The sequence below is a fragment of the Giraffa tippelskirchi genome, chromosome X, assembly GCF_054371585.1.
Source record: "Giraffa tippelskirchi isolate mGirTip1 chromosome X, T2T-mGirTip1v1.2.pri, whole genome shotgun sequence".
In the NCBI taxonomy this organism is placed as follows: domain Eukaryota; kingdom Metazoa; phylum Chordata; class Mammalia; order Artiodactyla; family Giraffidae; genus Giraffa; species Giraffa tippelskirchi.
In genome coordinates, this window is record NC_137289.1 from 89,582,762 (window position 1) to 89,606,041 (window position 23,280).

At 48.5% G+C, this 23,280-nt stretch overlaps 1 protein-coding gene and 1 pseudogene across 1 annotated transcript in view; both read right to left on the reverse strand.

Annotated features, from left to right (window-relative positions):
• NALF2 (NALCN channel auxiliary factor 2) overlaps nt 1-15,878 on the reverse strand; it is a 29,170-nt gene extending 13,292 nt beyond the window's left edge. The window contains exon 1 of the mRNA XM_081567066.1: nt 14,138-15,878. Coding sequence (XP_081423192.1) covers nt 14,138-15,001 — 864 coding nt within the window. The 5' untranslated portion in view covers nt 15,002-15,878. The remainder of the gene's footprint in view (nt 1-14,137) is intronic.
• LOC145535448 (coenzyme Q-binding protein COQ10 homolog B, mitochondrial pseudogene) lies at nt 35-757 on the reverse strand (annotated as a pseudogene).
• Nucleotides 15,879-23,280: the final 7,402 nt, after the last annotated feature.

Below are 23,280 nucleotides of genomic sequence, written 5' to 3' on the forward strand. Positions count from 1 at the left end.
TAGTTGCAAGTAGGTGACCACTTTGTTTTTCTCTTTATGTGTGATGAACTTCACGAAGCATTAATTCCCGAAGTATACTTGTTTCTGGACCATACAGCTTACATGCTCTTCTTTCAAAGGCAGACACCATCTGCTTTACAACTTCATTGAAAAACCATGTGGCAAGCTGTGGTAGAAGTTCGTAAAATTCAAAAGAAATTGAAAAAATCCAAAGTACAAGTTCTTGGGTAGGCAGGAAGACCTGGGCTAAAATGCCAAACAGTCTCCAAATGATTGACGAGCTTCCCATCAGCACAGTATGCCTTTACCAAATGTGGTTACACTAAGGTTACTACTGATATATAGTGGTCCACTGCAGGTAGAAACCCAATTTCTAATCATGTTTTGTAGTATTCAGATCTCCTTGATATTACATCTCATTTTTTGCACCAAGGAGCAAAATGCTTGTAATCCTCCATTCCTAATACTACATCATACATTTCCTGCATAGAACATCCTATAATTCTCCTCTCTGAATATTCTTTTGTTTATTAATGGTGCAGTGATTCTGAAGAAAGTTCTTGCATATATCTCCTTAGGCAAAAATGAGGTGTGTAGTGGAAGAGTTCTGCTCATCAGTATACCACAGGGAGCTAAATATCTTGACATTCTGCACAGGCCCCTCTGCTGGACCCAGGGCTCTGGCTACTACAGCCAACTGTGGACAACATCCCAAGACCACCTTTTTCAGGGCCCTCTGACTGGTCCAAGCTGCCATGCCATCATCATCTTCTGACAAGTTCCTATTTTTCCATGTCCCTTGTAACTGAACGCAATCTCTAGACAGAGTTTATCAACAGAGTCAAGCAGAAGTATCAGCCCTCCAATCCTAGAAGCTCTGTTTCTGTTAATACAGTCTAACAACACATTTGCTCTCTGGGAGACTATATTGTATTCTTCTGATAATTTAGTGGAGATGGAGGCAGGAAGTTTTGCCTAGAGTGTGGGATCAAAGACATAGCCTAGATCAAAGTCCCTGGAAGGCGCTCAAGCCTTCTGGCGAGATATCTGAATAAATTATTAACATTCTCGGGACTGTAGGCTCCCTGAGGACAGGGGTTGTATCTTACATATCTGTGTATTTCCCTCAGGACTTCACAAGGAACTAGGTGTACAGAAGAGATGCTTGCTAAGTACTTGAAATCCAAGCACTTAAAAGCCAAGCCTCCAGGAACTAGCCCAGGCTGGAGGAGGGTGGAGATCTCCAAGAAAAGGATGGAAGTAATGGGTTATGTAATGTGTTACATGAATTTTACAGCTTTGATGGAGAAATTGGGAATGCATTAGCAAAAAAAAAAAAAAAATCATAGAAAACTAAGCAAATAGGGGGAAAAAAGAGGCAATTATTAACTCCAGGAAAACAAGTTGGTCAAGGAAGAAAATAAAATCACAGTATTCTACATGAATCAGCTATGAACAATATTTATAATCCTAATAACATAAATATGGAATACTGTTAAAACCAGAAATTATGATATGACAATATTGGATATATGAGAGGAGTGTGCATACGGTGCTGCTGGTAGTAAGACAGCTAAATCCCCCTCTATAAAAAGTCATACATATTTAAATTAGAAAAAAATCAAGAAATAATAATATTGGCATACTATTTAGAGATGTGGAGGTAAATATCAGAAGAAACAGCTAAGAAGTTTAGAAGTATTTGACTCTGAAGAATAAGGCTTAGGGTTGGAACAGAGGGCCTCTGCTTTAATTATAAGCATTGAGATAACTATTATTTAAAAGATATTATATTATATATAATTTAAAAGACAGATAGATGCTATGAGGATATATATGTATATATGTGATAGATATACATATGTATATATGTACATGTGTGTATTTTTGTGTGCACAAAGATATTTCAAACAGAAAAGTCAAAAAATAGCAGCAGTATTGGCACATCATGAAAAATGTGACAATAAATATCAAAAGAAAAAGCTTAGTGTTTAACTGAAGATTCAGTATATATGTGTAGCTTATATGTCTTTTAAAATTATGAACATATATTACTTTGATAAAATGAAAATAAAATAAGAATATAAACTAATATGCAGCCATGAACTTCAAAAACAACAAAACAAAGTCCCCAAAACCTGACCTGATCAACCTCACCAGACTCAACCCCAAAACCCCAGGTCCTAGTGTCCAGTCATGGATCATCTATTCCATCACCACTGTCTGGGCCATGGGCTTGGACCAGGTTAACAGGCCAATGAAATTAATGAGTGGTCCCATAGCCAAAGAGAAGAACTAGTGTGAGAGGAGGGGAACTTTGGTGGCCTCTGTACCCAAGTGGTGCAGGCTACCCACCACAGAAATGGTGCCACTGTGACACTGACAACCATAGCTTCATTTGAGCTGCACACAAATGTGCTGGGCATGAAATCCCACTGCCCACTCACAGGCATGCCTGTCTGCCACACGTTGCTAATCCTGGGCTCAGGCTCAGGCAGATATCTACAGCTTCCTGCAGGGATCATTGTGAAACCAGCTCCTTGCCCTTACTTTACTTCCATCCTCAAACACAGAACCTTGCTAAACAGATGACAGGCTGAGGAGAACAGAGACCTAATAAAAGGACCTGTCAGTCGTGCTTGGTCTCTGGGGGTGAGGTAAATAAAGGCTTTGGAGTCTTTCCATCTCTGGCTCTTCCCTCTCCTACCTGAGCATGTCTGTGTTCTCACTCACTAGAATCTCTCCAGTTGCCTTCTGGCTCCTAACTTTCCACCTCCACACTGAACACTTCACCTCTTGCTCCCAAATTACCTTTTCTTCCTCCTAAGGGAAAGTGTTGTTGATCTCAATTGAGTATTAAGCAGTCATTTAGATTAAACACATCTAATTAAGGTGAGAATAATAATAGCTACCATTTATTAAGTGCTTACTATATGCCAGGCTCTGTTCTAAGCAACTGACATTTATTAACTCATTGAATCCTCACAACCACCTCCCGAGATGGAGACATATTTACAGGTGACAACAGGAAGGACCAGAATTTAAATAGCTCATTCAAGGCCACACAGGCAACAATAATAACAATGGTGGCTACCATTTCTTGAGCACTTTCCATCTCATAGGCACTGTGCTCTGAGCATGTTATATGTTATTGAAACCTCACAGTGACCCTATTTCTTAGTTTTGAATTCAAAGAAAGTGAGGTTCCAAGAGAGATGAAAGGTCTCAACAACTGTTTTATGTAGTAGACAGATTTTGAGCCAGAATTTGAAGTCAGGTTTACCTGGACTTCAGTGCCCAAGCTCTTATACATGATATTGCTTCTTGGATGGTCCCTCTGTTTCACTATGACCATTGAAGTAATTAGCTTGTTACTCAAATCTTTTTGATGGAATTTCAGGTCAAGTTGGGGAGAGATTTCTAGGACTGGATGGGAGAGTGATTTTCTAAAATCTGTGTATGCAGCTCATTCCTGATATAAGTTTTCTTTGTAAAGGGGTGTGGGGTGAAGAACATTCAAGTACGATGGGCTACAAAAGACCATTTCCATTCTTCCATCAAAGCACTCCCTTTCCTCTTTTCTCTAAATGTATGCATATGTGCAAGCACAAACACACACACACACCCTGGGAGTGTTGAAAAGAGGCAACTGTTCCTGCCTTAGCAACTGGTGATGGGAAGGCAGCCGTCTCCTTGTAGAAAGGTCTTCTTATCTTTGGACATGAGGTTTCCTGTCCTAGGTCTTATCATGTAGGGGCTCCTGGAACTGCCTTGTTCTAGAAGCCTCCAATACCAGAGTTCATTCCTTTAGAAAGGTTTCAGGGCAGCCATACACTCGACCTAATTGCTCTTTCTCCCCAGTTTGCTCTGTAAATGTTCTTCATTGAAAAGCCTTTGCTCCAGTCAGGTAGTTAGCCAGAGCTGGGTTCTGCCACTAACTGGCTGTATAAACTTAGACAAGTCATCTGTAAGGAGGGAGAGACTCAGTCACTAATTTGCTATGTGACTGTAAGCAAAGTACTCTCTCTCCCTGAGCCTCAATTTGTATCCAAGAAGATGGTCCCTAGGGAGGCAGCATGTATAGGGAGAAGACAGGGTCAAACATCTTTAACCTCAAACAGTCCTGTGGTCAAAGGTCAGGTCTGCTCTCACTAGTTATGAAACCTCACACAAGTTACTTAAATTCCCTGATCTATACTTTCCTCATCTACAAAATGGAGATAGTAAGAGCATATATCCTTAACCTTTCTGTAAATGATGTCTGTAAATCAACTAGCACAAAGCTTTACCTATAGTAAAATTACACTGGTACAGATTGGGTAGTACCATTGCCTTCTGGTAACTAAATCCCTGGATTTGACCTGGATTCAAATTCCAGCTCCAACTCTTACTAGCTGGATGACCTTGAGCTAGTTACCTAAACTCTCTTGAGCCGGTCTTCTAAGTAAAACGGGGATAAATATATAGGCACAAGACAGATGTAAGAATTAAGTGAGATAAAGTATATAAAAGTTCCTGGGATAGTTCCTTTCCTTCCAACGCACCCCTTTCAGCCCCAGGAGTCAAATAATAAATGAAAACAAAAACTGCCATAAATGTAATCAGAAAAAAATCATTAATACACATAAAAGAGTACATACAAATCAATAATAAAAACATAAGACATAAACAGACAATTCACAAAGCAAGCAATACAAATGGCCCATAAATAAGAAAAACAAATGTTTGACCTAAGGAATGCAAATTACAACCAATGATATACCATTTTTAGCTCCAAATTAATAAAGTTTTAAAAAATATGATACTCAGTACTGGACAAGAGTGGTAAATTAGTCTCACGTTTGTGGCAAGGGTTTAAATTAGAATCATCCTTCTGGAAAGAAATTTGGTAAGAAAGAAATTTGTACACCACAAGCTTTAAAAAGGTTAATACTCTTTGATTCCGTAAGATTCATCCCAAAAGTTCATTCTGCAGAATTAATGTATATGCTTTCACGTGTATGCAAAACAAGGGAAAGAATCATTTTGTGTACAAATGCTGATGTAAACTCAGAAAGAGGGATGGAAGGACACACACCAAATTGTTAACATCAGTGGCCTCAGGACAGTAGGACTGGGAGAGGAGGGAACAGGAAGATTATTAAATATTTTTTAATAAACCTCTGTATTGTTAGATTTGGTACAATGAGGGTACATTATTTTGTGATTTAAGAAACTTAGCAAAGTACGGAAATAAGAAAAAATGATTGAGGTAGAAAATTTATTAGAAAAAGAAAATCATAGATGTGACAAAGATTTATGGACAAAGTTACCCATCACAGCATTATTTATAAAAGTTGAAAGTAAATAATAATAGGGGACTAGGTAAATAAATTGCACTAAATTCATGGGATGGAATATTATATGCTCATCAAGAATGATGTTTATGGGAATTCACTGGTCATCCAGTGGTTAAGACTGCTTTCACTGCCGAGGGCCCGGGTTCAATCCCTGATAGGGGAACTAATCCCACAGGCCATGTGGTGCAGCCAAAAAAAGAAAAGAATGTGGTTTGTGAATATTTAATTACATGGAAAGATACTCAGTATAACTTTAGCAATAAGTTAGAAAGAGTAGAGTAAAAAACCTAGATGATTTCAACTATGTAAAAAAATGTATAGTCACATCCATTAGGATGGCTGCCATCAAAAAAAAAAAAAAAGGAAAAGAGTAAGTGTTGATGAGGATGTGGAGAAATTGGAACCCTGTACATTGCTCATAAGAATGTAAAATGGTGCAGCACTGTAGAAAACAATATGGAGGCTCCTCAAAAAGTTAAATATAGTATTACCATGTAATCCAGCAAGTCTAGGTATACAATCAAAAGAACTGAAAGCATGGATTCAAATAGATATTTGTATACCAATGTTCATAACATTATTCACAATAGCCAAAAGATGGAAGGAAATGAAAATATAGGTCCACACAAGAACTTGTCCATGAACGTTCATAGCAATTTTATTCATAACTGTCCCAAAGTGGAAACAACCCAAGTGTCCATAGAGATGAATGAATTTTAAAAATGTGGTATATCCAGACAATGGAATATTATTCAACCATAAAAAGAATGAAGTACTGATACATGCTACCGTGTGGATGAACCTTGAAAATGTTATGTTAAACGAAATAAGCCAGACACAAAGGACAAAAAGTATATATGATTCCACTTAAATGAATTATCTAGAATAGTCAAATTTATAGAGATGGGAAGAAGAATACAAGTTACCAGGGGCTGGGGGAGGAGGAATGGAGAGTTATTGTTTAATGGGTAAAGGTTTTCTATTTAGGAGAATAAAGACATTTTAGAAATGTATAGTGGAGATGGTTGTACAACATTGCAAATATACTTTTAATCCACTGAACTGTACACCTAAAAATGGTTAGAATGGTAAATTTGATGTTATGTATATTTTACTACAGTAAAAAACTATGCCACAAAAAGACATATTGGGAGGCAATACACTAACATTAAGAATATCTCAAGGACCCTTTTCAAACTGTTATATTTCTATTTTCCAAAACATTTCAAAGATCATTTTTTTGTAATTGAGAAAAGTTTTTTTTTTCTTTTAAGATTCTGAGGCTATAATAGTTCTGAAAGATTAACCTGGCTGGAAGTTTCAGTTGAGTTCAACACTAAGCAGATATGCTCACCTTCCACAGATCAGTCAGGTAGCCATGCTATCTGCTGGAAACCAAATACAGAGACAGGGAACAACAGTAACACCCACCACTACCACATGTCCTTCTCCAGGCAGAGCTTGGTGAATTTTCACTTCCTTTTACCTCTAAGAGAAGCTTAGCCATCCTAGGCCAGGGCTCACCAAAACCCTGGCATGGGAACTGAGTGTCCAAAGCCCAGAGGCTCTGAGGTAACAAGGTCTCATTGTCTTCTCTCCCAGCAAAGGCTGGGCAGGGCTCAGGCCTGTTTAGGGGAACGTACTCCTCTCCTGCCCTGGTTGATCCTTCTAGCAGATTTGGGTTGAGAATATAAAAGATACCTTCCCTCCAGGCAAGAGGAATCCAGTTCCTCCCATCTCCTTGGAAGAGCCTTTAGAAATAGAAGGGAGCAAACACCTCCCTTCCTCATCCTCTGTCACAATCCCAAGAGGATACCAGTGATTATCACTGGGGCTCAAGGACGAGAGACGGGGGTACTGAACAAAGATGGTGCTGGTAGGTCCCCACTTTGGATCTGAGCCACTCCAGGGGCTCCCTACAAGTTGGCAGGAGGTATTGCTGGATCCCCTTGCACTCGGTCAGCTTCTCACTCCAGTCTCTCAATAGTCAGCTGGGCATTGCCTCTGACAGCTGGAGGGAGTTTATTAAGAATTTCTTTATACATGTGTGACTGGGGAAACAATGGACAGACCTGGGTTTGTGTGGCAGTCCTCCCACCTTTTAGCTATGTGGCCTGGATGGTCCCTTTCCGTCGATGAACCTCAGTTGTCACATTTGTAAAAAGGGGATTATAAGAGTACCTGTCTGCTAGGATGACTGTAAGAATTAACTGAGTTCATGGACACATATAAAGCCCCTGGCATCTCCCAGGCACTTGAAAGCTGGCAGTTTTCTTTTCCCCTTTCTCTTTCTTCTTTGGTGCCAGCCTGCCTTTGCCTTCTGGTCCAGAGACTTGTGGTTCAGGCTCCAGCTCCTTTTTCCAGAATCCATTAAAACAGGAGCTTTGGCCCTGGCAGTTCCTGTTACTCCATAGTAACTTCTTCCTTCCCCAGGGCCAGCTGCAACTCACCTGGTACCCTTGCTCTCCCCTCTAAGCACCTGTCTGGCTCAAAAATTCAGGCTTTTCTGAACCCCTCACATGCCCAGGAAGAAAAGTCTGGTCCAGCATCACTGCACACACCCTGGTCTGCACCCCTGAAACCATAGGAATAACATATCTGTTCCCAAGAGGCCTCCTGGATCAGCATCAGAGAATGGTGCTCCTGGAGGCCCACATTTGTCTACCCCAGCCTCAGAAGCTGCCTCTGGGTTTCCAACAAACACCTGCAGCTGGACTCCACATGCGGCTGAGATGTGAGCTGGGGGCAGGGAGGGGCAGGTCTGATTCCCAGTGTACAAGGGCACACAGCAGGTAAACAGCCTCACAGGGTGGGAACATAAAAGACTGCCCTGAGGGCTAAGTTTTTCTAGGGCAAACTCCCACCCTCGAGTCTAAGGTGTCCTACAGATGCACCCACACACTGAAGGGTGGGTGTGCCCTTTCCCTGAGATACTGATGCTGCAGGAGGAGACCAACACACACCCACATGGCTTAGAAGCACCCTCCTGTGCTTGTGATGTGTTTGGAGATCCTTGGTCCTCCTTCAGTGTAAGCCCCACCGGCACCCACTGTCTTCCCTTTCCTCACCCTTCCCTCCACTGTGTTCAGCAGACTCTTCCAGCCAGACCAAGAGATGGGTGGGAGGCTTCTGGGCTCCCTTCCTCCACCTAATTCCCCCTGCCCCCACCTTCAGGAGATACCAGTGTATCCTTCCTGGAGGTTCCCGTTGCTATGGTGACTATAGTAGTCAGGCACCAGCCTGTGGGAAGGATGGGAAGTTGCCATGAAGAAGATTGTGTGTGTTGTGTGTCTATGTGTCTAAGCATGTGTGCACATGTCCACCCTGAGTGGGGAGGAGAGAAGGCAGGAAGGAGAAAAAGAGCAGCGAGGGAGAGAGAGGACAGCAGAAGAGGGGACCAGAAGATCAAAGGGGGCAGAAAGAGGGATGGGGATGAGAAAGGCAAGGAGTGAGTGGGGTGTGAGGGATGCGAGGGGTGAGGGGGCATGGAGGTGACAAGGGCAAGAGGTATAGTGCTTAGGGGATGAGGCCAGAAGAGGATCACAATGGGGCAGGGTAAAGGTTGGGGAAGTGTGAGAGACAAGGGGAATGGAGCAGGATGGGAAATGGGAGAGGGCTGGCTGTTAGAAGGGAGCAGTGAAGGGCGAGGGGGGAAAGGAAGGGGTGGGAGCAGGTGGGGGTAACTGTGGGGAGAAGTGGAGACTACAGGAGTGTAAGTGTGGGGATAAGAATTAGAGAGTGAGGTGCAGGTGTGGTTTGGGAAGGGTCTAGGGTGACCTGCTTCCCTGGTGGCTCAGACAGTAAAGACTCTGCCTGCAATGCAGGAGACTGGGGTTTGATCTCTGGGGTCAGGAACATCCCCTGGAGAAGGGAATGGCTACCCACTCCAGTATTCTTGCCTGGAGAATTCCATGGACAGAGGAGCCTGGGGGATACAGTCCATGGGGTCACAAAGAGTTGGACACGACTGAGCGACTAACATAGGGAGACCTTCTAGCAGAAGGTTGGGAAAGTTGTGCAGTCCTTGGTGTATGGATAGGGGATGCTGGTGGTGAGTCAGAATTGGGGGGAATGTGGAGATTGGGAGTGGGGTGGGTCAGGATAGGGGTGAAGGGGTTCAGAGTGGTGTGGGCAGCATGAGGCCACTTTCCCACTCCCACATTTACGCTCCTACATCCTGTCTGAGCTACAAACACTGCCTTTTCCCTATCGCTGGCCCTTCTCAGAAGCCCAGTGCTCATGTCTGTGGCCAACGAACTCCCATGGATCTGGATGCCCCTCCTGGAAGCTTTGCCATGGTTCCTAGGAGCCTGGTTCTTGACTGACCCCCCCTCCCTTCCTCCACCCCCCACATGTGAACAAGTTCTCTGCCTGAAAGAACCCTGGGTCAGGGAGGCTGACTGTGGGGCACTGCTCCCTGCCTGCAAGTTTGGGTGACAACAGGGACCACTTGCCAACTTAGGGCTCCTGCCCTTAGCTCAGTGCCCTGAGATTCCTGCTCACAGCACCAGCGTTAGCCTGGGAGTCCTGATTGGCAGGAAAGCTGTGGCAGGTGGGAGGAGAGAGGAAGGCAGCGAGGCAGAAACAGCTGCCAGCCGGAATGGAGGAAGTGCAGGGCCCCTAAAGTAAGGGCAGAAGGCAAGGTGCTGGCTTTGGCAGTCCCTTCCCCTGCTTATGGGTGTTAGGCCTCCTTCCTGGCCCTGTCTATTCAATACTGCTGCTGAGGGAGCAGCCTCTGCTCACGAGCCTGAGGTCTGAGCTGACACAGACCTCAGAGGTGGCTGGTCCAACCTGCCCTATAATCCCGAGTCAGTCATCTCCACAGCCCTTCCTCCAGGGTTCTGCCTGAATCAGCCTAGACCTTTCCCCTGGGAGCAGGAACTCACCTCCTCTCAAGGCACTCTATTTCTTCTTTGGAAGGAAAAAACTGTTAACTGAACAACTCTGATATGCCAGGTCTAGGTATTGTGAAGATTTCTCATTAATAATGAACTCACAGGGCCATTCTGATGAATTAGCTCCATTTTACAGATGAGAAAAGTGAGTCTGAGAGAGCTGAAGTCCCTAGCTCAAGGTCCATGGGTAATACATAAAAGAGCTGGGTTTGAGCCTAGGACTTTCTAACCATGAAGTCCCCCTGGGGTTAAGCAGGACATGCCTCTTCTTTGGCACCCTGACAACTCTTCTGAGGTCTGAAGTCAGAGACCACACCCTCCTGAGTCTCCTCTTCTCCCGGTGAAACAGCTCCTTCAATTATATCCAGGAGAACTTGGGTTTTAGCCTCCTCCTACCAGCTCAATGTGAGACCCAGAACCAAATATACAATCTGCCAGGTGGGTGTGGGTCAGTCTAGAGGAGAACAGAACTACTGCATCCTTCCCTGGCCCTATTGCTAGTGAGAGAGCTGAGAACTGGCCTTCTCTTGGGCTTCTATCTCCTCCTGGATCAGAGCTATGAGAGAAGAGGTCAGGGTTTTGTCCTCATCTTCACCACTGTCCCCATCAGACTATACTGAATTTAGAATAGGGAAGGGGCAGGGGTGAAGGAAGAGGCAATCAGAACCAGGCAGGGCCTGGCAGGGTTGGGATATGGAGAGGGCTGGGGAAGTGACGGGGAGGTCCCGTAATTGTAGGCAGGGCCAGGAGGGCCAAGCAGAGCGGGAGTCAAAGGCTGAGGGGGTACATGCACAGGGAGTTAAGGGAGGGGTGGAGAGTGGCCCTGGGGGTTGGGAGAGGCCAGGGTGGGATGGGCATCAGCCTAAGTTATCATCGCCCTGCTGTGCGAGAGGAAGTCAGTCGCACATTAAGGAAATGTCGCAGCTGGTACTAAATTGGGAGGTGTCACAGGCAGCAGTGAGGACAGGTATGATGCGTGGGGCCCTGTGTGGCCCAAAACAGGGGCAGATATTGCAAAGGGAGAGAACAGGGTTTCTGGAGCTGCCCGGGAAAGATCTGAGATACTCGGGACAGGCCCCTGGGGATGGGGAGGGGGGGTGTCACCTGGCCCTGGAGCAAAGTCTCCAGGTTTGGTTTCCAGCAGCAGAAGAGGCCTTCTCACCCTGGCCTGGGGCTGTGGGCTTTCCACCCTGGAGAAGCTTGGAGGACAGGCACTATCTCCAAGGGGTCCCATTTCGGGGAGGGGCTGGGCAGGAGGGCTTGAAGATGCAGGCCAGACTAAGGATCTGCAAAAAAGGTCTGGGATAGAGATGGGGCACTGGGGTGAAGTGAGAGAGGCTGTAGGAAGGAGGGGAATGGGGCTGTCTTTTCCTGTAGGGCCTGTAATACAGCTGGAATTGAGAGGCCCGTGGGTGTAGGCCTCAGGGGAGGGAGAGCACATCCTCGGGGAGGGTGGGAAAGACAGGAAGAAAGCCATGGAGCTTGCACTGCCCTTCTCCCGGCACAGCAGGCAGCAAGAGAGCCGGCGGAGTTCGAGTTCACTTGAGAGGAAGAGAGAGGGTGAGAGAGCGAAAACAAAGGAGAGTAGGGAGGACCCAGGCCACTGTGGACTAGATAAGACACCAAAGTGTGGGCTTAGCACCAACACCATGAGGGTTAGAGGCCTGGTACTCCTGCTCATTAGCCGAGTGGTGTTGGGGTAAACTGCTTGAGCCTGCACCTCAGTTTCCCCTTCTGTAAAATGGGGCTAATGATGCTGGTATTACCAGCCTCCCCAGGCAGTTGTGATCTCATAATATATGTGAGAGAGGATAAAAACCCTAAGCAGGACATCACCATCAGATGTCCTATTATTCTTACAAAATATTATCAGCTACCTCTTCCCATTTCAATCTCACAAAAGTCTCAGGATGTGGGCAGAGCCAGGGTTATTATCCTTGTTTTATGAATGAGGAAACAAAAGCTTAGAGAAGTGAAGTGATGTGCCCAAGGTCACACTACGAACAAGTGGTAGAGACAATCAGGCCTCCTGAATCCAAGAGACCAGCTGTCTTTCTCCATCAAACTGCCTGGTAAAAATAATCAATGGAGGGGTTATTATTTAGTGCCACATCAGACAGAGTTTGAAGCCAACTGTGACCTGGAGAAAAAGAAAACCCCATGGGAAAGTTGTGACATGGTCTCTCTTTTATCCTGCAGATTGTGGGAAAGACAATGTCAGGGCCACGGGGTCAGAGTGAAGACTCCAAAAAGACAGACATCTTTTATTCCACTTGCTAGTGGGCTGCATCCTTCTGTTTGTGCTGAGTGTGTGTATCTGTGGCTGACATCAACGCTATATGTCTATCCCTATGTGACAAAATGTGTCCTTTTTTCATGTGACAGTACTTGTGCCTGTGTGTCTCTGAAATGCTGGGGAGATGTGCATGCGTATGACACCATGTCTGATTCAGTGGCACTGTTTGTGGGTGTGCCGACCTCTCTCCATCTCTGTGTGACTTTGCCTGGGGTGGTGGTGGTGCTGTTTGGCAGTGTGTGCATGTCTATCTGTCTGTACACCTTTAAGAAGTGGAATATCTCATTTGGTAGTGTGAGTGAGGCAGTGAGTCAGCTGAGGCTGAGGGAGGTGGGAGGGAGACTGCTAGGTTACGAGAACAGGAAAAAGGAGAACAAGAAAGTGAAGTCAGGAGCAAGGAGCTACCCCTTTCCTCCCCAACCTCCTGCTCAAATCCCTAAGGAGCCCACCAAGAGCTTGGAACCCTGCAGAAGGCCACGGTGTCACGTTGGATGGAAAGGGGCCCTTTCCGCCCCTCCCCAAAGCCTCAGAGGGAGACAAGCTAGGCTGGGAAGTAAACGTATTCCTCTCAACCCCCAGTTCTAGGATGGGTGAAGCCAGCACCCCACCTGGCCTCCTCTTCACTTGACCCTTTGACCTTGCTGTTCCCTTTCCTTTCAAAGGCAGGCCACCTGGCAGGCTGCACGAACAAAGGAGTAGCACCATGTCCCAAACGTTTACAGCCCCCACACACTCACTGTCCAGAACGACCCTGCTCAGGGTCAAGAAGTTTCTCAACACTCAGGTCTGCCCCAGGCGGGTGCATTCTGCAGCAGCCTCGCCTCTCCTCTGGATGCCTGTCCCCAGCAGCTAGAAAGCCAGCTTTTCCTCCACTGCCACCCCAGCGTGCTGGGAAGGCACCTGAGACTTGTAATTCACCAGCCTCCAGTGACCCTCTCACAAGCTGCTGTGCCCGGCTCCCAGCTCCTTCTCTTGTCGGGGGAGAGGAGCTAGCAGCTTCCTTCCTTGGGAGAAAACAGGCACCCTGGGGCTCCACTTGCCTAGGCTCTGACCTGCCAGCTCAGATCATATAAGGTCAGCAGTGTGCTGTGTCCCACGACCACGCGCCCCTCCCCTCACCCACTGGCAGGGGCTGAAGAGTGAGGGTTAGATGGCAAATATTCTTCCCCCCCCACCTTTGGCCTTCCCCTTGTAGCAGCCAGTCCCAGGACTTTCCATTCCAGCCCAGGAAAGGAAAGGGGCACCGCTGGCTAAGGATGGGGGCTGGGGGAGCCAGAGCCCTCTTTCCACCCCTTTGCTGACTTGGGCCCCCCCCACGGAACCCTTCCCGCCTCATGCGGGGGGCGGGATGCAATAAAGCCCTTGTCCGATGGTGCCCAAACCCAGAATCAATAGAAGTTAGCCAGGTGGTTACCTGACCTAAATCCCTGAGGCCCCTTCTCCGCGGAGGGTCCCACAGTAGCACTACCCGTGGCCCACTGAGAACGGTGGGGGTGATGGGAGGCGGTCGGGTGGGTACAGGGGGAAACCTTTTTTCTCCCGGTTCCACCGCCACCGTTCCCGCCGCCAAAGCGGCAGCCGTTGTGGCCGCGGACGCCAGTCCCTACCTTACAGCCTTTCGTGCAGGACCGGATTGAGTACTCTTCTGCCTGTAAGTATTTATGCAGCACGAGGTCGAACTCGTCATATTTTTCCTGAGCATGTCGGTCGAGCCGCTGGTACGCCTCGATACAGTTGCTACACACCTCCCAGGCCCCGGAGCCCGGGCTAGCCACCACGGCCAGCAGGTCCCCCAGCAGGTTGTCCAGGCTGCAGTCCAGGCTGTCGGGGCGGTCCATGCCCAGCAGCAAGTCCCAGACCGTGTAGGTGTCGCAAAAGGAAAGAGTGAAGTTCCGAAAGTGGCCTTTGAGCAAGTTTTTTTTGGCGGTGGGGAACTCGGCCGGGGCACGGGAAGGGGAATCGGGGGGCCGCAGAGGGGGCGCTGGGGTAGTCGGTTCGAAAAGTCTCTGCAAAGATTGCAATTTGGTGCAAGCTGCGTCCAGCCCCGTGGGTTCTGGGACGCCGCCGCAGTCCGGCCCGGGACCGGCGGCGGCGGCGGCTTTGGTCAGGTTGCTGTATCGCGGGCCGCAGGTGCCTGGGGGCGCGCTGGGCTGGCCGGGAGGCGGCGGCGGCGGCAGGGGCAGCACCGCGCGAGGAGGCACCGGCTGTCGCTCCCGGCCGGACCCCCAGGGCGGTCGCATGGCGCTGCTCAGCTCCCTGGCTCGGGGCCGGGCCCCCGCGCACAGCCACAGATGGTCAGCGAGCAGCACGGTGAAGAAGAGCAGGGACGCCAGGGACAGTCGCCATCGCTGCGCCCGCTCGGAGTCGGCGCAAGGTTTGTCGCTCGGCCTGGGAGCCCAGCAGCAGCAGCAGCAGCAGATAGTCAGCGCGGCGGCGTCTTTTCCGGGCCACATCCAAGCGCCCCTGAACATATTTCAGGGGGGTCCGGGCTGGAGGGAGCAGGCGGGCGCGAGGCCGGACGGCCGTCTCGGGCGGGCGGCTGCGCGCCGCTCCGCGCTCCTCGGCGCCGTCCAGGCTCTACCTCGGGGGCTGCATGGCGAGGCAGGCCGGCCGGCCCGGGGCCCCGCTCAGGCCGGAGTGGCGGGGCGCTCTCGCGCCGTCCTCGCGCCCGTCCCGCGCTCCCTCGCTTGCCGCCCGGGCGCGGCCGCCCGGCCCGCTAGGCACTGCCCAGCGTCCCGGCGGGGGGCGGTGCGGGGCACTGGGGCGGTGGCGGCTGAGGCGGCAGCGCCGCACTCCTCATAGTGTCGGGCCCCTCAGCTGCCCCGAGCTCAGCGCCACTCCACTCCGCGCCGGCGGCCGCCCGGCTAGCACTCCGCTCCGGCCGTCTCGGCTCGGCGCAGCTCTGCGCCCCTCAGCGCCGCCGTGCGGGCCCGGTCGCCGCGCTCCGCTCAGCTCGCTCGCCCCGCGCCGCTCCGCTCCCGCCCGCCCGTCCGCCCGCCCGCCGGCCGCCCGCTCCGCACCGCTCCCTGCCTCGCTTGCGCCCTCCTAGGCCCGCCGGCCGGCCCGCTACCCGGCCCTTCGGGCTTCGCTCGCGCTCTGGCTGTTCGCCGGGGCCGGTCCCGGGCCAGCTCCGCTCCGGCTCAGCGCCCGTCGTTTCCGGAGTTCCGGCTCTGGCGGGCCACCTAGCTCTCCGCGGCGCCACAGGCGCCGGACGCCGACGCGGGGCTTTACTTAGTGCGCCTCTAGCTTCCGCCTTGCGTTCGGACCGCTGTGGCGGCCGCCGAGCGGCACGGCCCCGTGGCTCCCGCTGGCCATGCCCCCTCAGTCTGTCGCCATCTTCCGCTGTGCGGTGAACACCTTGAGAGCCCGTGTGCGAGTGTGTTTGGGGGGGAGTGGGGCGGAGAAAGAGCCACGAAGAGGAGGAGGGAGCGGGACTGGGGCACCGACTGCGCCTGCGCCTCAGGACTTACCCCCCCCCCCCCGCAACCGGCCGCAGCCTGTGCTGTTTGGGGATGTTTCCAGTCCACCCCCAACTCCATTCACTTCAGCACCTCCGTTCATCCGCCCGCTCCCCGCGTGCACACGCCGCACGCTGAGTCCCAGGCCCCGGCGCTCCCCCTCCCCCGCAGACCCGGGCGCCAGCCTTCGTCCCCGTAGCGGCCGCTCATTCCCCCCGAGGGCTAGGGGACTTCTGAGGGTGATTGTCAGAGGCAGAAAGCAGGAGGCACCTCCGTAGCGTCTCTTTGCCACCCTGGGTCGCCGCCCCCGTTCCCGTGACTAGGCGACGCTGGAGCCGGCTGCGGATCGGACCAGTCCCTTGTCCCTAACTCCGCTGTCGCCCTCACTGTCCTGCCTGAGGCCAAGGCGGCCTCTGGTGCTGAAGGACAGCTCCCGGCCAAGCTACCGCAGAGGACAGAGCTTGGAGAGCGTCCTAGAGGGGCAAGACAGTGGGTAGTAGCGATGGGGTGTCGTTTCTGCCCTTAGTAAGATTTCCAGCAACCTCTCCCTGTCCTAGCTTCCTGGCTCCCCCTACAGACTGCTGAGAATAGCTGAGCGAGAGTTAAGGAAGCTACGCCGCCAGGATGGAACCATGTGCTTGGGGCCCTCACAGTCACATGGCACTAGGAACTCAGACTTACGAACGCCCTGCCGCGCCACTAACCTTGTTTGGCTTCCACCAAATCTCAGACTGAGCTGGTTGTTTGCTTCCTTTTCTCATTGCCTCCTACCCCAGTAACTCCCACCTCCAATTTTTGATCAACCACTACCAGCAAGGATTTGTTAGTATTAAGAATACCAACAATGAAGAAAGTTGCCTTTATTGAGTGTATACTAGGTGCTAGGTACTTTATGTTCATTATTTCATTTAATATTCACAACAGTCTAATTACATAGGCATTGGTCTTATCTTCATTTATATATGAGGAAGCTGAGATTTAGAGTGGTTAGCTGTCTAAAGTCACACAGCTAGTAACCAATGAAGCCAAGAGAGAAACCCAGGCAGTCTGGCTCTAGAGCCTTCAACACTCCAGTTAAGTCCTGGAAAGATAAATGGGTGGAAGATAGTCTTACATTCAAGGAAATTGTAGTCTTCATGAGGAAAATATAGATAAGGCATATGTTTTGGTTATTGGGAGGACTCGTGGACTGGAGACTTGGGTTCAGGTAATAGTTCTACCACTGCACATGCTTTGTGCCCTTGAGAGAGTCCGCTTTCTCTCTCTGAGTTTTGGTTTTCCCGTGAGTAACATGAGGGGATACCCAGGGCTGAATGAGATGGGGGGGGGCATCATTAGCATTACTCAGAGGTGGGCTGGGATGGATGCATGACAGGTTTCTGGAGGAGGGAAAATTTGAGCCAGTTCTTAAAGAAGTAGCAGAATTTGAGTGGGTGGGAGGGAAGGGTATACTAAATAAGAGGATGCAGGTGAAAAGTCTCAGGGATGAGGAGGAGCTTTGTATGGTTGTGAAGCCACAAGTGTGACAGTTTGGCTGTATTAGTGGTGAGAATTTGTGGGGAAGAGAATAAAGGAATATGAGACAAGGGACAAAATTGTCAGGTGTTTGGGAGGCTTATTCATTATACTCCAAGCATTATGCTACAGACTAGGTAGAAGCCTGAGGTGGATCAAACATGGCTTTGCCCTTGAGATGCTCACAGTTGAATTAGGGAGGCAGAATTTTAGAGAAATAATTGCAACCCAGTATAATAAGGATAATATGCAAGAGAGAGAGAGAGAGAGAGAGAGAGAGAGAGGGCTCCCTCTTTAGAGGGAGGGACTGATCAACTCTGCCAGCATCCGTCAGAGATGATTTTGCACACAGCCAACTGAGTTGGGGAGTATTCATTCATTCATTGGGCTTCCCTGGTGGTTCAGATGGTAAAGAATCCACCTGCGATGCAGGAGACCTGGGTTCGATCGCTGGGTTGGGAAGATCCCCTGGAGGAGGGCATGGCAACCTACTCCAGTATTCTTGCCTGGAGAATCCCCATGCACAGAAGAGCCTGGTGGGCTACAGTCCATGGGGTTGCTGAGTAAATGAATTTATTTACTCAGCAAACATCTACTGAGGATCTGTTATATTCCAGACACTGTACTAGGCATCAGAGACACAGACAGCAGTAAAAATATGTGTCTTGGGCTGAGGGAGTTTAGTCCAAGTCTTAAGAATTGAGTAAGAGTTGGCTAGACAGATAGGAGAGAAGGATGTGAAGGATGTCCCAGGCAGAGGGAATGTCATGTGTATAGGCCTAGGAGCAAAGCCAAGAATGGCGTACTCAGAAACCTGCAAAGTAGTTCATTGTGACTAGCTATGAAATGGGAGCAATGCCAAAAATGAGGCTGAAGATTTGGCAGGAGCCAAATCATGAAGGGCCCTGGGTGCCATGCTAAGTAGTTTGGACTTTATCCCAAGGGTACTAAGCGCCATGGGAGAGGTTGAAAGGTTTTTAGCAGGAGGTGACACAATCAGATTTGCATTTTTAGAAGATTGATTTGGCTGTAGGATGGAGACTGGGTTGGGCCAGGCAGGGGGTGGGTCGGGAGGACTCAAGGCAAGGAAACCGGTTAGGAGACTGGTTAGTAGTCCAGGTAAGAGGTATTGGGGCTGAACAAGGCCAGTGGCAGCAGGAGTAGAGATAAGAAATGCACCTGGGAGGGAAATGACAGGCGTAGAATTGAACGAACCTAGGACTGGCCTGAATATAAGGAATCAAGTAGAGACAGGGCTTGAAGGAGGAGGATGAAACCAAAGGGTCTGAGTCAGTGACATGGGCACAATTGCCCCTGCCCACCTAGGAACTGTCTTTCCAGAGCCATTCTTTGTTTAGTCCTTGGAGGGTTCAGTGTTCTGTTTAACAAAGAAGGCTAATGGCTTACAGATACCCAGTTCACAGATGATTGGCAGGACCACAGTGATTGACATTCTTGAGTGCCAATGAAAGAGCAACTTGCCAGGCCTAGGCTATCAGCTCTGAGCACCTCTGGAACTTTCTGTGAGAAGTCACTCAGGCAAGACTCCCTCCCTTTTGTCCAGCACAGACAGGGTGAAAAGTGTCTCACAAAGGTCCATTTATCACAGGAACGCAATGTAGCAGTAACTTATCCACACAGTACCCAGTGCACACAAAGGAGAAGTGGTAGCACACCAGTGGTCGGAGGGAGTTCTCCCGCTCCAGATGACACGAGAAATTGGGATGGGGAAGGGAAGGCATTGGCCTCTAATCAGGCCCCTGGAACAGCCTTGTGTGTGTATGGGGTGGGGGTGGGGGCTGGGGGATGGCTGCTGCTCCCCAGAGCTGGTGGGCCCTGGCCAACCTTCTTCCCAGCCCTTTCTCTACACCTGCTCCCAGGTCAGCAGAGTCTAAAGCCGGAGGATTAAAGGTGGATCACTTCTGAGGGGAGCCCAAGAAGAGTGATAGAGTGCCTTCAAATTGGGCAGCAGGGAAGACAAGTGGGAGTAGTAGGAGGAGGGAAAGGGTTTTTCCATAGTGGAATTCTGACAATTAGGCAGAAATAGAAGCAGGGTCCATTTAAAGAGACCAATGTGGTGACACAGGGAAATTTTTGTTAAGCTCAGATCTTAAAAGGGCAGGGGCAAAAGATGAAAACGAGAGCCCATAATTAAGGGTGAATCAAAGAACGCATAGAAAGACTGCCAGGATGGCTAAAGCACAACTTGAGCTGAAGCTTGTCAGGTTTTGCCTGATCCCACTTTCTGTCCCCTTCCTCCCTCCATAGTTGGACTAATTTCCCTCCCACCTGCAGGCTGTATCTGTCCTAAAACAGGAAGGGTTGAAGTGACCCCACTCTGTGCACTGGAACTCAGGAACAAGTAGTCCCTTTGCCACAGGTCTGAGTCTGATTTCAAGTTTCCACTGAAGTTATCTTATTGTTCAGTTCTGATCCCTGGCCTTCTGTCTCATGTTCTATGTCTGAGTCCCCCAACCTGACCACCAGTCTCATGTTAAGGCCTAGGCCCAGTCATGCTCTTTTAGTTCACCACCTAGGGAGAGAGTCCTGACCCCAAACCCTAACACAGTGGCTGATGTCTTATTGATGGATTCCTTTGATCCTGCTGCCCACTTGTATTTATAAATGTCTAAATGCCTCTAGTCATGTTTACCTTCTATTTAGATCCCCAGTTTTCCTGTATTATAACCCTAAGTCAGTTAGGTGTGCTTTAGGCTAGAAATAGACAACTCTACAACAGTAGCTTAAATAGAGAGGTTTCTTTGTCTTATGCAACAAAATTTCCCTGAGTACATGGCCCAGGGTTGGAAGGGAAGTTCAGAAATGCCATCCAGACCCTGGCTTATTGTCTCCACCATCCTTAGGGTCAGCTTTCATCTACTTGCCTTTCGTCTCATAGTGACAAGACAGCTGCTGTCGCTCCGGACCTCCTGTTTATAGTATAGACAGAAAGAAGGGGAAACATTCACAGGGCAAGATGGCTAAGGACAATGGAGCTTTTAGAGAGGCTTTACTTTTTTATTCAGAATGGAACACTCTACCCAGTGATATCTACCTACATCTCTTTGACTAGAACTGTGTCACATGGACACTCCTAGCTACAGAGGAAGCTGGGAAATCCAATACTTTTAGCTGGGCACATTGCTGCTCCAAGCAAAGTTGAGATACTGTAAATGATCAAGAAAGAGAAATCCATACTAAGTAGCCAACTGGAAGCATCTGCCATGAACCCCAACCACCAGCTGCTTGCCTGGACCACCTTTCCTTTATTACTAAATTCTGCAGATACTGGGCTTTGACTGTTGGACTTAAATTCCTCACAGCAACTACAGCTGGTTTGTTCTTCTAGCATAGAATAGAAGAGACCTGGTTTAACGAGCGCACGTGTGAAAAAGACCTTGATTTGATTGTAAAGTCAGTGCGAGCCAACAGAGTGATGATGCCGCCAAAAGAGGTAATTAGATTTTAGGCTGTATTAATAGAAGTATAGAACCAGAACAAGAGAAACACTCTACGCTTGTCACATCCCACCCAGAGCACTGTGCTCCATCCTGGACATCCCCTTTAAATAAGGGTGCATGACAAAGTGCAGAGTGTCCAAAGTTGACTCACTAGCCTAGTGCACCAACAGCTACATTATATGAGGAACATTTGAAGGACCTGGGGTTATTTGGTCTAGAGGTAAATAGACCCGTGGTGAAGGCTCAGAAGCAATTTTTAAAGTTAGGGTTAGAGCCAGGGATGTTACAGCAAGCAGGGTAGTATCAAGAGATTAAGTGGGAGAGAGAATCAATAACAATAAAAACAAACATTTGTGTAGTACTTGTTTTATGTCCTAGGTATCAGTCTAAGCATTTACATATATTAAGCCGCTTAATCCTCAATGACAACAATTCTGTGAGATAGGAACTGTTATTGTCTCCATTTTCCAGATGATGACAGACACCTTAAGTCATTTGCCTAAGATTACCCGTTAGAAAGTGGCTGAGGTAGAATTTGAACATAAGAATTTATGCTCACCTTACCTCCTCTTTGAAAAGGGTTGGTAATTCTGGGTAATTTCCGAGATTTGAATACCAGAGACCATTTGCAGCTTGCTTGATTGTTCAGCTGTGGTGAGTAAGTTGGCACAGATGCAGCAGAGAGATATAGGGCGCCATTTTAAGACCTCCAACTCAGGGGATTCCTCTTAGATACTTTGATAGCTTCTCAATCCAAACCAAGAGAATTAAATGTCCATATATTAGGCCATCTTGGGCTTTTCCTCTTGCTTCCAATTTCTAGTGTGAGGAATCCAACCTCAACTCTAGGAAACTGACAGAGTGATCTCACCCTAGATTCTTCCACTGTAGCCCACAATGGTAGAGATGGTCAGCCACCTCTACCCTGGGGCCTGCAGCTCCTGCAGCTGCCACCAACCCAGGCCAAGAGACCTGATTTTCTGGCCACCAGGCCCAGAGTCTGATAACTCCTCATAGGCACTAGGAGTAAATCCACCCTGATCCACATTTCCTGATGTCATCAGTTCACTCCCAAAGTGTAAGCCTCACCTCTACCCTCCCACTGAATTTCACATTACTATCAGAGTAGTGATAGTACTACTATCCAATCCATTCTTCCAGTTTTTCTCCACTTTCCAGAGTCTTCCATTAGAGCCCTCTTAACCAGCTGCTCCCTGATCAGCATTCTCAACCTCTTTTACCTAACAGAAACCTAGTTCTACTCAGAAGGCTCTGTTTCTCCTGCTGCTTTCTTATGTGAAGGCTGCTTGGTGTCTTGTCTAGTACCTTAGGGTCAGGAGGTGGGATAGATACCTTCTTTGTTCCCTACTACTACTTCCAGCCCATTAGCTTTCCTCCCTCTTGCAAAAACTATAGCTCTTTTGAGACTCACATCATGTTGATATATCACTCACTCCTTTTCACTGGTGTCATGTACATATCCTCCATAGTGGGTTCAAGTCCTAACCCCCGTTACCCGTGAAGGTGATCTTATTTGGAAATAGAGCCTTTATAGATGTAATCAAGTTAACAGAAGGTCATACTGGATTAGGGTGGGTCCCTGATTGGTGTCCTTATTAGACAAGGGAAATTTGAACACAGTGACAGGCACAGAGGGAAGATGAGAATGTGATAACAGAATCAGATATTGAAGTGATGGGTCTACAGGTCAAGTCAAAGGATGCCAAGGATTGTTTACCATCACCAGAAACTAGGAGAAATGCATGGGATAGATAATCCCTCAGGGGTGCTATAAGGAATTGACCCTTCCAACACCTTGATTTAGGACTTCTGGCCTCCAGAACTGTGAGAGAATAAATTTCTGTTGTTTTAGGCAAACCATTTTGTGGTGATTTGTTGGAGCAGCCCTAGGAAATGAATACATCCTCTTTCTCAGTGAAGACTTTGGTTTTTGTTTCACTGGCTTTCTCCCCACTGCAAATCTTGTCATCATCCTAAGGAACTTCACTGTCCTTGTTGATGATTCAGCCTTCACTTGGACCTCCTGCTTCCTAAACATCCTCACCCTCTTCCACTCCACCTGAGCCACCTACCTCTATTGTCACAAATTGAGTCTACTCTACTATAAATCAGTAATCTCAATCGAGCCATCGATACTATTTCATAATCTTACTAAGTACTCAATTGTTTTAGTACCTCTAACACTCCAGAATGACTATTTCAAATCTTCTCCACTCTTTTCTTAAACCTCCAATCCTTGTGTCTACACTCTCTCTACCATAGCAGATGACTATGAGAGATAATATCATTTACTTT